We start from the raw sequence: 16,244 nt of genomic DNA on the forward strand, positions 1-16,244 counted from the left end.
ATCCCGCACTGGCATGCCCTCAGCAGGGCCGGGCAGTGTCAGGGCTGGGGACGTTCCTCCTGGGCCCCCTCCTGCTCTTGGGGCTGGCCGGCCTGGGCCCACGTGGCCCCTTGGCTCCCAGCTCTGACACAGAGGAGACATCCCCCCACACGCCCCCCACGGGAGGGCCTGCCAGGCCGGTGGGGCCACGGGGAGCGGCAGCACCGAGCCCCCCTGTGTGTCCACGGAGGAGGAGGCTTCGCAGGAAGGTTTTTTCTAGGACCTGCTCCTGGGTCTCGGGCCTGGGGTGCTGGGAGGCTCCGGGGCTTTGGGGCCAGTAGAGGAGTGGCTGCTGAGGGCGCCTCCCTGTTGGAGCCAGCTCCAGGGTTCCTCTGGCCAGGAGAGGCTTGCCCCGGGCCCCCCAGATGCCCAGCTTCCTCGTGGCAGGCTGTGGGGGGACACGGAAAGCTGGCCCCGGGCGTCAGCCCTGACAAGCCCAAGAACAGAGCAGAGAGGCCGCGAGGGGCTGGGGGTGGAGGGCCCACGGGCAGGGACGGGCAGCAGGAGTGTCTAGCGAGGCCTGGGCCAGCGTGGCTCCAGCCTGCCTCTCTGCCTGAGGACAGCTTGTCCACCGTCCAGGGTGGAGGCACCACGCACATCTCAGCTTGCCGAAGGGGCCTTGGCAGTTCTGACTCCTCGGCCGCCCCACCTGAAGAGCCCCCTCCCACCCTCGGCCCATGGAAGGGGCAGAAGCAGGGAACAGATTCGGTTGGAGGGGGGACCCTCGGACGTGGCGGAAGCCCGGGGCCTCTGTCCCCTCCTCTGAACATGAGAACAATGACGGCGATAGCTACCTCGTGGGAGTGCCGGCAGGCGGCGGGGAGATAGATGCCCTGGAACCCCAAACTGTGGGTCCACCCTCCAGAGGGCGGGGAGCCCGTGCCCACACCCCCCATTACAGACTCGATCCTGCGGTCCCTGGCCTGAGCTCCGAGTCTGCACCCCCGAGAGCACGCTTCCCACGGATGAGAAAGGAGGGCTTGGGCACTGAGCACAGACCGGGCGGGGCGGCCAAGCATGGGCCAAGGCGAGCTGTGCCTCTCCTTCCCTGCCCCGGGAGTGGCTTGCAGGCCACCCCATCAGTGACCCTCGTGTCCTGGGCACCCCCTGCTCGTGAGCCAGGCCTGACAGACAGGGCCTCGGCCACATCAGTGCCATCCCCAGCTGGGTCTGTGGATTCCCCTAACTACCCTCATGGGACTGAGGGCTCTCCCTGGCGGGGACCCTTGTCGGCTCACGGATCCCGGCTCGGGCTCCTGCAGCCGGCCTTGGGCCTGGGGAAGGGAGGTCCGAAAAGGCCCATGGGTTAATGGGATTAATGCCCTCCCACCCCTTCCTGCTCCGGGTCCTTGTAGAAAGGAGAGGAAAATAGCCCAGGCCCCTCTCATCTCTTGATAAGATAAGGGACCCATCCATCTTGCTCCCTTCCCCCACTGAGCCCCCTACCTCCACCCAACCCCACTGAGCCCCCAGTCCAGACCCTGCACTTGCTCTCGACACCCACCCGCCAGCAAGCCTTGCGTAAGTGCGAGACGAGGCGCCCATTCATCTCTTTCCTCCTCCTCCAGCTGGAGGCCTCCAGCCCTGACCCCTGCCCCGGGTCCCCTGGCCTGGTCCAGGGACAGCTTCTCCCATGACGTGATCAAGTCGTCCGGTCCAGGCCTCCAGGCGAGATAAAAGGATTGCGCTGACCGGGGGCAGAGGGAGCATCAGAATGGCATTCAGGGCAAAGGCACGGGGGTGGCTGGCAGGGCGCCGGCTGTCCCTGAGCTGGGCACGCGCACTGGGCACCAGAGCCGCTCCAGCCCCCAAGGCCGTTCTGCCCTTCGAAGCCATACCCCGGTGTCCCGGCAACAAGTGGATGAGGGTGCTGCAGATCTGGAGGGCGCAGGGCTCTGAGAACCTTCACCTGGAGATGCACCGGACCTTCCAGGAGCTGGGGCCCATTTTCAGGTAAAGCCCTTCCTGCCGGTCTCGGGGAGAGCGCCCTCACCATTGGTCCCTACTGGCTGCTGAGGCCTCGCCAGGCGCCGCGCACGCGCACAGCCACACCCCAGCCGGGCACCTGTGGCCTGTGCTCTGCGCGCATCCTTGGAAGGCAGGGTGGGAGCTGAGCGGTGGCTGCTCTGTGCCTTGGACCATGGTCGCCGCGGCTCTTGGTGAGGACGGAGCCCTCCCCGGCTGGCTGCTGAGACCACAGACAACAGAGCAGAAGAGTCTTCCTGGGTCAGACAGCGGGAGGGAGCGCCTGCTTGGAGCCACTGGTCACAGTCTGGGGAGAAGGGAGGCCAACAGGAGGCAGGCGGGCTTGGTTCTGCAGAGTGAGGCCCAGGGGAGGACACGGCCCCCCGAACAGGGCTCTGAGCTTTGTCCCACAGGTACGACGTGGGAGGGACACACATGGTGCACGTGATGCTGCCCGAGGACGTGGAGAGGCTGCAGCGAGTGGAGAGGCCCCAGCCCTGGCGGCCACCCCTGGATCCCTGGCTGGCCTACCGACAGCATCGCGGGCATAAATGTGGCGTGTTCTTGCTGTGAGAGCCAGTCGGGGGATGGGGCCTGGGGGGCGGGGGCAGCCCAGCGCAGGGACTGTGAGGCCGGGAAGCCCTTAAACGCCCCTGCCCAGGCCTGTGCAGGTGGGTCCTGTGTGTTCCGGGGCTGGGGAGGGGCAGTGGGGCTCCAGCCCTACAGACGAGGAAGGATGGCCACTGCCATTAGGGAGAACCCACTCTGCGCCCACCTCCGCATGTTGTCCCAGCAGGGGGGGGCTTCCTCTTCCTATAGATGGGGAAGCCCAGGCCTGGGGGAGGGGAGTCACTGGCCTGGCACCCATGTCTGCGTGTGCCGGTCTGAGGGCCCCCCCCGCCGGGACTGTAACCCTCTGCAGGTGGACCCCTGTGGGACCTAGAGTCGAGCACAGGTAGCTTAGGACGGAGAGGCCGGGGGATGGGGAGAAGGCAGCAGTAGAAGAAGGCAGGCACCTTTGCTCAGCAGCTAAACTCTAAGTGGGTGCTCGCGTGAGCGTGCGCGTGAGCCTGTGCATGTGCTGGTGTATGCGTGTGTGCGTGGGTGTGTGTGTGTGTCTGGGGGTGTGTCTGCCGGGTGGACCTGTCTGCGCCCTCGGAATATGCTTGTGGTGTGTGCCTGGGCGCTCCAGCGTGCTCACCGGTGGGTGCTGTCATACGCGTGTGAATGCATGTGTCTCTGCCCACGTTGGCTCGCTACCGTTTGTGTTCATGCCATTGTATGCGTGTTTGCGAGTGTGCATGTTTTGCTCATTGTGTGTGTGCGTGCACGTGGTTTTTATGTACCTCCATACATATGAGCATGTCTGCATGTGTGTGCATGATCTGAGCGTTCCAAGTGTGTTGTGGGAGTTGTGCATGTGGGAATTGGGGCTGTGTTCACGTGTGTTGTCTGTGTCAGCGAGCACATATGCAGGTGTCCTGGTGTCTTGTGCTCATCTTTCTGGGCATATGTGTGTGCACTGGTGTGCAAATGTGTACGTGTGCATGCAATCATTCTCACTACCTTCAGGCAGCCAGCCGAAGAAAAGAAGGTGTTTCTGCTCCTTTGTGGTGGAGAATGAGATCCCTCCCCACCATTCGCTGGAGGACATCCGTGGAGCCATCTATGTGCTCTGGCTCTGGCTTTCTTGGAGACGATCTCGTCTAATTTAATCATCATCACCCTGTTGGGGAGAATGCTTTTTCCATCCCCCTCCTCCTCCTCCTCCTTCTTTGTAATTGAAGTATAATTAGCATACACTGTTATATTTGTATCAGGTGTACAATGTAATGATTCAACACTTCCATACATTACTCAGTGCTCATCGTGACAAGTGTACTCTTGATACCCAGCCCCGATTACCCCCCCACCCCTGCCCCCTCACCTCTGGCAACCACCAGTTTGTTCTCTGTATTTAAGACTCTGATTTTTGTTTGTCTCTTTCTTTCTGTGTTTGTTCATTTGCTTTGTCTCTTAAATTCCACATATGAGTGAAATCTTACGGTAATCTGTCTTTCTCTGACTGCCTTTTTTTGCTTAGCATAATACCCTCTACATCCATCCATGTTGCTGCAAATGGCAAGATCCCATTCTTTTTAGTGACTGAGCAATAGCCCAGCTTGTATATAAACATCTCTCTGTATCTGTGTCTTGGCAATCATAAATAGCGCCGCAATCAGCATACGGGTGCAGGTATCTTTTCGAATTTGTGTTTTCGTTTTCTTTGGAACAAGTTTTTGTGGAACCTCCGTACTCTTCTCCGGAGTGACTGCACCAGTCTGCATTCCCACCAACAGTGCCCGAGGGTTCCCCTTCCTCCACATGCTCGCCAACATCTGTCGTTTCTCGTGGTTTTGATTGTAGCCATTCTGACAGGTGTGAGACGATGTCTCGTTGTAGCTGCATATGTATTCCCGCACGTTGAGCATCTTTTCATGTGTCTGTTGGCCATCGCCTAGTCTTCCTTGGAAAAGTGTCTATTCCGGTCTTCTGCCATTTTTAATCGGATCGTTTGTTTGTTTGGTGTGCGATCACATGAGTTCTTTATATGTTTTGGATATTAAGCTTATCATACGTATCATTGATAAATATCTTCTGCCATTCAGTAGCTTCCCCTTTTCTTTCTGGTGATGGTTTCCTTCGCTGTGCCAATCTTTTCATTTTGGAGAAGTCCGGTTAGCTTAATTTTGCTTTTCTTTCCCTTGCCTCAGGAGACACGTCTAGAAAAATGTTTCTATGGCCCACGGCAGAGACGTTACTGCCTGTGTTCTCTTCTGGGAGTTTTATGGTTTCAGGTCTCACACTTCGGTCTTTCATCCAGTCCGAGTTGATTGTTGTGTATGGTGTAAGGAAGCGGTCCACTTTCATTCTTCTGCACGGGGCTGTGCAGGTTTCCCAGCACCATTTGCTGAAGAGACTGTCTTCTCCCCTTTGGATATTCTTGCCTCCTTCGTCGTAGATTAATTGACCATACAACCGTGCGTTTGTTTCTGGGCTTTCTATCCTGTTTCATTGATCTGTGTGCCTGCTTCTGTGCCAGCACCATACAGAATGGTCATACCTCTTTGTCGTATAGCTTGAAATCTGGGATTGTGGTACCTCCAGCTTTGTTCTTCTTCCTCAGGCTTGCTTTGGCTGTTCAAGGTCTTCTGTGGTTCCATACAAATTTTAGCATTATTTGTTCTAGTTCCGTGAAAAATGTTGGCGGGCTTCTTTTGATGCGGATTGCACTGAATCTGTAGACTGCTTTGGGCAGCGTGGACATGGTAACAGGATGCGTTCCTCCAAACCGCGAGCAGGGGATAGCTTTCCATTTCTTTGTGTCGTCTTCAGTTTCTTTCATCTGTGTCTTATTCAGAGTACGGGGCTTTCACCTCCTTGGTTAAGTTTATTCCTAGGTATTTTGTTATTTTTGGTGCAATTGTAAATGGGATTGTTTTCTTCATGTCCTTTTCTGCCACTTCATTATTAGTGTACAGAAAGGCAAGAGGTTTCTGTATATTAATTTCGTATCCTGCGGTCTTACTGAATTCAGTTATCAGTTCTAGTTTGCTTGTTTTGTTTTGTTTTGTTTTGGTGGAGCCTTTAAGGTTTTCTATATATAATATCATGCCATCTACAGGTGGGGAGAACATTTTATCACCTCTTCCTTGCCCATTTCAGACGTAGCCACAGCAATCAGACAAGAAAAAGAAATAAAAGGCATACAGATTAGAAAGGAAGAAGTAAAAGTCTGGTCTCTGTTTTGAGTATATTACGTGAGACACGGTTTGGCTCCTGCCCTGGAGGAACAGGAGACACACAGGGACAGGACTAGGTGTGACTGGTACAGGGGCAGCATTCTCAGCAACAGGGACGGTGGGAAGTGAAGGGCGGCAGGGGCCTTTCACTCTGGGGCATGGTGTGAGCAGGGTGGCAAAGGTTGAGAGGAGGGCCAGCCTCCCTCCTTCCTCCCGGGAAAGGGAGGGCCCCGAGGGCTGCTGACGTGCCAGCAAGGGACCAGCAGATGTGCACAAGCAAACGCCATGAACCCACGCGGCACAGCCAGGCAGAAGTTCCAGACTCAGCCCCACTTTAGACCGGAGCACAGCACACAAGGCCTCCCCGAGAGACAGGGCTGCAGCCGAGGCTGACAGGCGGGCAGCCTGCCCCTTAGGGCCAGCAGGCAGCTCCCTGCCTCACCCCTTCCCCTTGGAGACAAGGAAGATGGGGTCCAGGGCTGGCCCCCAGCTGCTGACTCTGGCTTCCCTGAAGCTCCTCTCTGTGCTCTACAGAAATGGGCCTGAATGGCGCATGAACCGACTGAAGCTCAACCCAGACGTGCTGTCACCACAGGCCGTGCAGAAATACATCCCCATGGTGGACGGGGTGGCGAGGGATTTCTCAAAGGCCCTGAAGTCGAGAGTGTTGCAGAATGCCCGGGGGAGTCTGACCCTGGACATCCAGCCAAGCATCTTCTCCTACACCATAGAAGGTAGGGAGGTGTGGGGCTCGGTGCGGCAGGGGCAGGCCAGGAATAGGAGCGGGGGCGGGGGTGGCGGCGGGAGGAAGCCCTTGTGGGGCCATCGGCTGCCCGAGGCTCAGCAACCATACCCTTTCCACAGCCAGCAATCTAGCCCTTTTTGGAGAGCGGCTGGGCCTCCTTGGCCATACCCCAAGTGCTGCCAGCCTGAACTTTATCAGGGCTCTGGAGGCCATGTTGAAGTCCACCGCACAGCTCATGTTCATGCCCAGGGGCCTGTCACGCTGGACAAGCACCAAGGTGTGGAAGGAGCACTTTGAGTCCTGGGACTACATCTTCCAGTATGGTGAGGGCCAGAGATGGGGCAGTGCTGGGTCGCAAGGACACCAGGCTCCCCAGTGTCCACTCACCAATGTCTGCGGGGAGGGCTGAGGCCACATCAGAGGGCTCATGGCATCTTCATGGCCCGAGGGACTTGTCGGGGAGGCAGGGTTGGGCTGGGCTGATCGTCAGCGTCTGGCACAGGAGCAGGGAGTCTCGGGGGTGTGGTCGGCTGCCGGGTCGGGGGATGAGGACAAGTGCTGCCCAGCACCAGGCCCAGGTCCCTGTCTCTCTGTGCCCCACAGCCAACAATGCCATCCAGAAAATCTACCAGGAGCTAGCCCTGGGCCGCCCGCAGCACTACAGCGGCATCGTCGGGGAGCTGCTCATGCGCTCGGACATGACCCTGGAGGCCGTCAGGGCCAACTCCATCGAACTCACCGCCGGGAGCGTGGACACGGTCAGGCCGGCAACCAGCCCTGCCCTAGGACACGGAGCCTCCTGACTACAGGCAGCGTCCCCCCCATGCCAAGCGGCTCCTGCAGGCCCCTGCTTGCAGCCCATGGAAGGCTCTGATCGGGGGTGGGGTGGGCATGTGGGGGAGGGGGGACAACGCGGGAGCTGACTTTCCAAGGGAAGGGGTTGCAGTTGCTCGGGAGGGAAGGTGTGCTCCAGGCCCAGTGCAGAATGGGTGAGGCCCAGGGACATGCAGCAGCACAGACCTCCTTCAAATGTCTGGGTCCTGGGAAGAGGGGAAGGCTGAGATGCCGCTGGAGGGATGCCTGCACAAGGAGCCCCTCCCAGGGACAGAGTACGTTTGGCTCTCATTAGAGATGCTTTGGAGGTGACGGGCTGATGCCAGAAAGGGCAGCACGGGCCCCCGGCTTGCAGGAGTGAGAGCAGATGGCAACCCAGCCCGGGGGCGGAGGGTGTCGCGAGGTTCAGGCAGGCCCCAGGGTGTGGAGAGCAGCTGAGGCCTCCCGCGCCTGGACCCAGCCTCCACCTGCCAGCAGCCCCGAGTCCTGCTCCGGGCCGTGCACCCAGGCTTCTGAGCAGAGGCACAGACTGCAGGCTGGAGAAACTCCCTGAGCAGAGGCCGAGGTGCAGTCAGTTAGGGTCCGCGCTGGCCCGTCCACGTTGGGACCCCAGGGTCCGGGCTGAGCGGCCTTTGGGTGCCCGGGGGAGATCGCAGGGTGGGTGCCGACAGGTCTGGGGATGTAGAGCCACCCCCTAGCCGTCCCCCCACCCCTGCGTAGGCGGATCCCCGAGCAGGGTGAGACGCGGACCCTGACGTGGAGGAGGCGGCATCTTCACCAAACGCGGGGGCACCTTCCCGGGGGGATTCGAGGGAAGCAGATGGGGCGGGTGTTAGATCTTGTGGTCTCAGGTGCCCGGGGTCCGCCCTTCTTGGGCATGCAAGTCACCGTGGAGCCGAGGAGACCCGTCCCCAGGGGAAGGCCATCTTCTTGGGGGAGACGCCCTGGGGGGGCGGAGGCGCATGGCCTGTGCCAAGATCTGAGCCCTCCCCCCGTGGCTCCCGCAGACGGCCTACCCCTTGCTGATGACTCTCTTTGAGCTGGCTCGGAACCCTGACGTGCAGCAGGCCCTACGCCAGGAGAGCCTGGTGGCCGAGGCCAGGATCGCTGAGCATCCACAGAGGGCAACCACAGAGCTGCCCCTGCTGCGGGCGGCCCTCAAGGAGACCTTGAGGTGGGTGTGGCTGCCCCTGGCTGCCCCCGGCCCCACTGTCTGGAGAGCAGTGCTCGGTGGGGCCTGCAGACAGACCCTGGGGCTGGGGAGCAGCTTTGCCCAAGATGCATGCGCTGTACCACCTCCTCTTCTCCCGGACGGGATAGGGGCGCTTGTTCCTCTGGGATCCCGCTTCAGTGCCCTGGGCGCCATCCTGGGCCAGGCTCTCCTTGGCTGGGGCTGCCCAGGCTGGGAGCCCTTTGTCTGAGCTCAGGAGGTGCAGGGAACCAGCTCCTCGTGATCCGGGCTTCCCTGTGCCGGAAGCGACTCGTGAGGGTGGCGGGGAGCTCCCCTCGGCCGGTGCCTCCTGGGCCAGGAAGGCCGCAGATGGGAAGCCAGGGTCCCCGTGACAGCTGAGGACCCTGTTGGATGCCCCTATGCACAGGCTGTACCCCGTGGGTATCTCAGTGGACCGACAGGTGGGCTCGGACGTGGTCCTGCAGAACTACCACATCCCGGCAGGGGTGAGTGGGGCCCCACAACGCCTCCAGCAGATGCCAAGCCTGGTTTACCTTTGCCCGCAGGGGGCCACTGACACCGCTCCTCCCCACCTCTCCGCAGACCTTGGTCAAGGTGCACCTCTATTCCCTGGGTCGAGACCCCTCTGTGTTCCCGAGGCCCGAGCGCTATCATCCCCAGCGCTGGCTGGACAACAGGAGCTCTGGCACCAGGTCCCCCAACCTGGCCTTCGGCTTTGGCCTGCGCCAGTGCCTGGGGCGGCGCCTGGCAGAGACAGAGATGCTCCTTCTGCTGCACCACGTGAGCGGGCCTGGGCCACCCCGGGGCCGGAAGGAGATGCCACTGGACAGGGCCCGGGCTGTGGGAGGGTGGGTGGGTGGGTAGGGGCTGGCCTGCCCGGCGGCCTGGGTGGGAACCATGGGCTTCTCCTTGGCTGCACCCAGCCCGTGGAATAGGGTCCAGGAAGGCGGGGGAGGCTAGGCCAGGACCACAGGGCTGACCAGCTGTGCAGGTGGAACCCGTGCCTCTGTCCTAGGTGCTGAACAACTTCCTGGTGGAGACCCTAACGCAGGAGGATGTAAAGATGATCTACCAGTTCATACTGATACCCTCCACCCTCCCCCTCCTCACCTTCCGGGCCATCAACTAGTCACGTCAGCACGCTGTCGGGCCAGCCACACCGCCAGCCCCCCTCTGCCTGACCCCAGGCCACCCCTGTTTTCTCCCAAGGGCCCTGCTTCTTGAGCCACAGCACTGTGCAGCCAGCACCTTGCACAAAGGGTCAGGGGCATGACACTTGGTTGTAGGTCCTGGCTGTGTGCCCAGTCCCGCCAGCATCTTCTCCAGCAAGGAGCACCATCGGAGATCCTTTGAGCCCCTGTCACCCCAACACAAGCTCCAGGGTCTTCGGACCCGCCCCCATCCCCCTCCTCCCGTCCAATCTCTTACACCCTCTGTACTCAACTCTGCCCCCATGAAGAGCTGACACCTTGGGGTCCCTGTCCTGCTTGTTGCCATTTCAAACGCCAACTCTTTGTCTGCAATGCCCTTGCCCAGCCTAGAGCTTCAAGCTGTGCTGTTAGTCGCGCCATCTGCCTGTTCTGCTCAGTCCACTTGCGCTCCTCCTGGCGCCCAGGAGGTTGTGGCTGAAGCACCCAGCCAAGGGCCCGGATAAGCAGGTCAGGAGTACTGTTTCCTAGAATAGCCCGCGAGGAGGACGTGCACATCTGGGCCAATGATACTCCCCTGAAAAAGGCAGGATGGTCAGCTCCTCTGGCTGGCCACAGGGTGACCGCAGAGAAGCCTCTAGAAGAAGGCTTGGGCCCATCTCAGCCAGGCAGAGCCACACGCGCCCTTTAACGAAGCCCTCTGTGTGCAGTGCCTTGCTGTCCTCTTGCAGTGGCCCTCAGGAGAGGGGCCAGCCCTGACCTCGTCAGGGGAAGAGGTTTGAACAGCTGAGAGCCAGCTGGGGTCATCTCGCTGGTAGAGGCCAGCAGCCTGTCCCATGCTGCCTGGGGCCAGGTGACATCCCGGAGTAGGAAGGGTCCGGGGGGCAAGGCTGGGGGTGGGGACGCTCCGCTCACCCTCCCTCCCCACCCCACCCCCACCTCACCCGGGGAGAACCAGGCACTCAGCTCACAGCAGGGCAGTGAGGGAGGAGGGGCCGCACCCTGGCTGAGCCAGTCCTGTCCGCCCAAGGTGCCCCTCGGGCATCTGTTCCTGCGCAGATTCCCTGGAGGAGGGAAAGAATTTGCACCCTCCTGGCTCCATCGGTGCAGCTCAAGGGGTCGTGGAGCCACGGAGAAGAGAGAGCTCCCAGACCCTGCAGGCACACGGGCGCGAGCTCGGCCCGGGATTCGACCGCGCCCAGCCCTTCATCCCTCTGAGCCTCGAGTTCTTCCCGTGGGCATTCCGTGTGAGAATTCCCCCCTCACAGGCCGCGGGGAGGACTCTGCAAGGTTCGCATTTGGCAGGTGCCCAGCTCTCTGCTTCAGCAGGTGTTTGCTGAATGGGGATTGCTTGCCCGCCGCTCCAAAGTCGCTTCCTTCGTGGAGGCCCTGCTCTGTGCTGATGCGTGATGGCGGGCAGGCCTGCGATGGAAAGTGCTCCCCTGGAGGGAGCCTGTGTGTGTCCCACTGTGCTGTGGGGCACACGTGTTCACCTCGTCTTCTCAGCAGCCTGGCAGGGGAGCGTGAGCTCATCCGTGTGGCCCAGGCTGGGAAACCGAGGCTCGGAGAATCCGTCCAACTGCACAGCCTCACAGCTCATCCATGGCAGAGGCAGCACGCGAACCCCGCCTCTCGGGCCCTCCCCGCACCCCTTTCCCCCATCGAAGGACCTTGGATTGGGAGTGACCGTGCACATCATGGAAACAACCTCCCCGGAAAGCGGCTCGGGGTCAAGGGCGTCTCTCGGTCTCTCGGTTCGCAGCGCTCCTGCGGTCTCACTGGAGGAAGGCTGCCCAGGAGTCCCTCTGTGTGCTTCCTGCCTAGCCCTGCCTGATGCTCCTGCCTGCTAGGCCTCGTCAGAACTTTCCGTGCACAAATAGCCTTGCTTTTACCTCCAGGGACGTCCAGCCCCAGGACATCTGCTCCTCAGGTGGGGGGGGCTGGGCCGAGGCTGCGCTCCACCTGAGCGTTTCTCTGGCTTCTTCCAGTCCCCCAAGCAGGGTCCCCTGCCCAGGGCCACGTTTTGTGTTCATTGCTCAGCCTGGGGGTTCCCCGAAGACGCGAGTGACAAGAATTCTAAGCAACGTGAGGGTGTTTATCCTGGTTCTCAGGCGTGTTCCTCCTCAGCCCCCGCCTTGCAGAACTCAGCTTCCTTCTCTTCCGCCGGTCCTGCTGGACAGAACACGTCTGCATTACATCTTCAGGGCTGGCTTAGTCTTTCCAATCCTGCCCGAGGGCGCCTGGGGGGCTCCATCGGTGAGCTGTCTGCCTTCGGCTTGGGTCAGGATCCCAGGGTCCTGGGATCGAGTCCCGCATCGGGCTCCCTGCTCAGCGGGGAGTCTGCCTCTCCCTCTCCCCCGGCTCCTGCTCACTCCATCTCTCTCAAATAAATAAATAGAATCCTTTTCTTTTTTTTTTTTTAAAGTCTGCCCTTCCATGGGATTCCAGTCACAACTTCTAATCCCGCTTGGGTCCTAGGGCTTGCATCCTTTCCCCCACAGAAGGGGACCCACCCCGACCCCCACGGGCTGCCGTGCTGGCTGCTCCCTTGCCCGTCATTCTACGCGGTTCTGGAGTTTGAAGATGTCCTGTCCCTTCTGCCAGCCCACGCGTGCATCTTCTTTCTTACACGTTGGTGGTGATCTATAGTTTCTAGAAGAGGAAAGACTGAAACAGGACCACCTCGTGACTGGTCATAATCTGAGCACCCTGGCGGAAGCCGGGAAGTACAGGTTGGGGTCGCCCGCTGTCGTGGTGCCCTGGCGGAGCGCAGGGCTGACAGCCTCACCGCTGATGACGTGAAGCCTCACTCTGTTTGCAAACGCTTTTTCGCTTTCTCGCAGAAATATTTGCCTACCTTGGGAGAGAGGTCCTAGAGTGACGGGCTGTTTCTCTTCATCCTGTGGTTGTTGATGGACTGCGAGGGGAGTGCTGCCAAAATGTCAAATGGCTGCACAGTTTTTCATTCCATCAGTTAGCACCTAATTATTGGGAATTTCTGCATGTCAGGTGCCATGTGGCCTTGAGAAAGAGAAGTCCTTTCCCGGTGGACGCTGAAACTAATGTATAGAAACAGATGCTTAACATAATTATTTCAGTAATTTTGTTAACGTCAGAAATACACATGACATAATTTTCTTTCAAAAAAAGCTTTGCTGAGGGGGGGATGGTGTAACTGGGTGATGGGCAGTAAGGACAGCCCCTGGGACGTCTGCGTGGCTCAGTCAGTTAAGTGTCTGCCTTCAGCTCAGGTCATGATCCCAGGGTTTTGGGATTGAGCCCTACATTGTGCTCCCTGCTCAGCGGGGAGCCTGCTTCTCCCTCTCCCTGCTGCTCCTCCTGCTTGTGCTCATGCTCTCTGGCAAATAAATAAATAAATAACATCTTTTAAAAAGAAAAAGGAGAACACGTGACCTGATGAGACCTGGGGGTTATACACAAATAATGAATCACTGAACTACATCAAAAACTAATGATGCAGGAAGCCTGGGGGGCTCAGCTGGTTGAGGGTCCCCCTCACTTCAGGTCGTGATCCGAAGTTCTGGGATCGAGCCCCACGTCGGGCTCCCTGCTTAGCGGCGAGCCTGCTTCTCCCTCTGCCCCTCACCCTGCTCGTTCTCTCTCTCTCTCACTCTGTCTCTCTCTCTCTCAAATAAATGAATAAAATTATTTTTAAAAAAACTAACGATGTACAGTATGTTGGCTAATTGAATTTAAATTTTTTTAAAAAGGGTTTGCTAATTTTTGGTGTTTCCATTCGCTGGAACACTAGCCAATAGTAAACCAAAGAAGAAAATGAGTTTCACACTAAGTGTTTGCAGCAACGCTGTTCACCACACATGAAGCCGTCAGGTCACCGTTATAGCGTGCGCGTGGTTCCGCGTGCTCTTGCAAACCCCTCCCCCACCCCACACACTCATACACCACAAGGCACACATGTAAGTTCTGCTCTCTTCTAAGCAGAACACTAATAGTGAAGAGAAAAATCTAAAAGCCCCTAGAAATCAGAGACGGGGGTCCCTGGGTGGTTCCGTAGGTTGAGCGTCCGACTCTTGACTTTGGCTCAGGTCCTAATCCCGGGGTCCTGGGCGTCCACTCCGCGCTCAGCGGGGAGTCTGCTCCCCCTCTCCTGCTGCTCCTCTCTCTGTCTCTCTCTCAAATAAATAAATAATCTTCAAAACAATAGAAATCAAAGACAAATGTCCTGCATTTGTGATGAGGTCCTGAGCTGTCGGAGGAGAACGGGGCACTCACAGTACGGAGGGCAGTGGCTCAGGAGACGGGAACCTAGCTCCGCCCGCCCCGCTCCAGAGGAGCAAGTGCTGAGTGGAACATTTCAATCACGCAGCTCATTAACCAGGGACCTCGCTGAAGCCACTATTCCGAATCTGCTTCGACAAAGGAGAGGGGGAGGGGGAGGGGGACGCGTGCCGGGGGTGCTCGGGTGGGCCTGGAGCTTCCTTTTAAAGAAGGGAAGAAGAAGGAACGTGAGCTGAGCTCTGGCGTGGGATGTGGGATGTGCGTGTGAGGCCGGCAGCAGCAGCGGCGGCGGTGCACAGACTCACGGGCCAGTCGCTGACCGCAGAGCCGTGAGCCACAGCTGGCAGCCCTGAGCCCTGGACAACTAGGGATGGCTGGCCTTGCTCCGCTCCTGGCTCTGACGGCAGCACTCCCCGTCAGCCCGCCTCAGCCTTCCGCGTGCACCCAGGGCACCGTGTGCGGTTCGGCTTTCTGTCGGCTGCATCGGGGCTCCTGCCCGGGGCCAGGCTTCCTCCGGCGACCGCGGGCGCTCCTTGCTCGTCCACTGTGGGCATCCCTGTGGGCAGCCCGAGCCGCACTGTCCACTCCGACCGTGAGCCTGCACAGGCTGTTTAACTCCCGGTCTTCCGGATTCTTCCTGCATCTGCTGCATCGCACTAAAGCCGAAAGCTGTGATTCTGCTTTAACCTGTCGACCGCGAGCAGTCTCGAGCCCCTGAGTGTCATCTGTCCCACGGTTCATAATGGTCACGTGTAAACAAGGCTGTGGAGGAGGAACTGTCATCCCTCCACCTTGTCAATCGGCAAATGAAGAACTTTGCCTGAGGATACAAGACTAATGGGTGGGACAGTGGGGACTGGAACCCTCCTCCCCGTGACTGCATGACCCGGGGTCCTCCTGTGGGTCGGCCCATAAAACCAGGCCACGGGAGGCCTTCCTGCCCGTGGGGGCCGGGGGTCAGGGGGCCGGTGAGGAGCCGCCCTGGGGAAGCAGACCCCAGCTGGACAGCCTGAAGGACTCTGGGTCCGACTGGGACTGACTCTGGGATTCAGTGGGGTCTATGAGGCCCTGAGTCCTGCATTTCCTCCGTGCCTCGGTAGTTGAAATCAGAAGCAAGCAGGCTCCCCCTCACCCCCAGGAAACTAGGCTAGCATCTCCCCAGGGCCTGACACCACCCGCACACACACTGTTCGGTCCCAGGGATCCCGTCAGGGCTGCTCTGCTAACAAGACTTCCCGCACCCTCAGGACCTCTGTCCCAGGAACCCTGGGCTTCTCACCCGGGGGAAGCCTTCAGAGTTCCAGGGTCTGTGGCTCCCACCTGCAAACTTTATAGCCCTCCTTCTCCTAACTGCCCCTGGGTGAGGCGCGGCCGTCCCTTATCTGAATAAAATTCTTACCTGTTCGGCTCAGAGGTTATCTGTCTTTATGAAGATAAGGCAAGAGAACTCCTGCTACCTAGATCCCCTGTCCCTCCTTCCAGTGCAGCCAGCACAGAAAGCAAGGGCTGTCTGGAAGGAGGGACATCCGACGGACAGGAAGCCAGCCAGGACACCTCCAATGACTCGAGTCCCTATGAGCGGGTGCATAGTCCCTGTGGCAGATACCACTGGAGGAAGACCCAGATGTGGGGAGCCATTGGCCTGGTGTCTGCTGGGTGAGGTACCGGGCTCGCCTCGTTGCCACCGAAGACCCCAGGAGGAGCAAGGCTGATGCTGTGGTGCAGACGCTGTGGCAAGAGCAAATGGCACTCGTAAATCAGCCGTCAGTCTGGGGAGCCGTGAGCCCCATCCCAGGAAGCCCTGGGGCTCCAGAACAGCCAAGACCAGGCAGGCACTGGTCTCACTCCTCAGGAGGGCAGGGTGTCCTGACCGTCTTCCAGGAAATGGCCCACATCTGGGGGAAGGCAGAAAGGGCCTGTCCCCGCCGAGGCTAGGGGGTCAGGCGTGGCAGCACAGGCTCACAGTAGCCCCTGGGGGCCTCACCCCTGCCAGACCCCAGGCTGTTCTGGGTTAGGATCCAGTGCAGCAAAGACACTGAAAGTACTAAGGGGCGTCCCCCTCCGCCCGCACCAGGCCCTGAAAGGACAGCCTCCCCTAGCCGGACACGCAGCGGCTCACTGACAGGCGCACAGATGCACAGACACAGTCACCGGGCCAGGCCAGTCCTCTCCAAAGCTCCACAGGGGTCCACGTGTCAGAGGAGGCGGCTGGCGCCCCTCCTGAAGCTCTGGCCAGGCTGCCATAGGCAGCAACGGGGCGGGGGGGGGGGGGGGGGGGG

General features: G+C 59.6%; 1 protein-coding gene across 2 annotated transcripts; it reads left to right on the top strand.

Annotated features, from left to right (window-relative positions):
- The first annotated feature begins 339 nt into the window (after positions 1-339).
- Positions 340-11,512, top strand: LOC100478197 (cytochrome P450 11B1, mitochondrial). Of its 2 annotated transcripts, XM_002930776.4 has the most exons (9): positions 340-1,992; positions 2,418-2,573; positions 6,321-6,520; positions 6,651-6,854; positions 7,135-7,289; positions 8,373-8,539; positions 8,964-9,042; positions 9,140-9,337; positions 9,573-11,512. In XM_002930776.4, exons 1-9 carry the CDS (start codon positions 1,754-1,756, stop codon positions 9,684-9,686), a joined length of 1,512 nt encoding a protein of 503 aa, XP_002930822.2. In that variant the 5' UTR covers positions 340-1,753; the 3' UTR covers positions 9,687-11,512. The 2 variants fall into 2 exon arrangements, with proteins under 2 accessions (XP_002930822.2, XP_034524597.1); XM_034668706.1 differs by lacking the exon at positions 8,964-9,042 and having other exon boundaries at positions 9,573-9,705.
- The last annotated feature ends 4,732 nt before the right edge of the window (positions 11,513-16,244 follow it).

The sequence above is a fragment of the Ailuropoda melanoleuca genome, chromosome 9, assembly GCF_002007445.2.
Source record: "Ailuropoda melanoleuca isolate Jingjing chromosome 9, ASM200744v2, whole genome shotgun sequence".
NCBI classification, from domain to species: domain Eukaryota; kingdom Metazoa; phylum Chordata; class Mammalia; order Carnivora; family Ursidae; genus Ailuropoda; species Ailuropoda melanoleuca.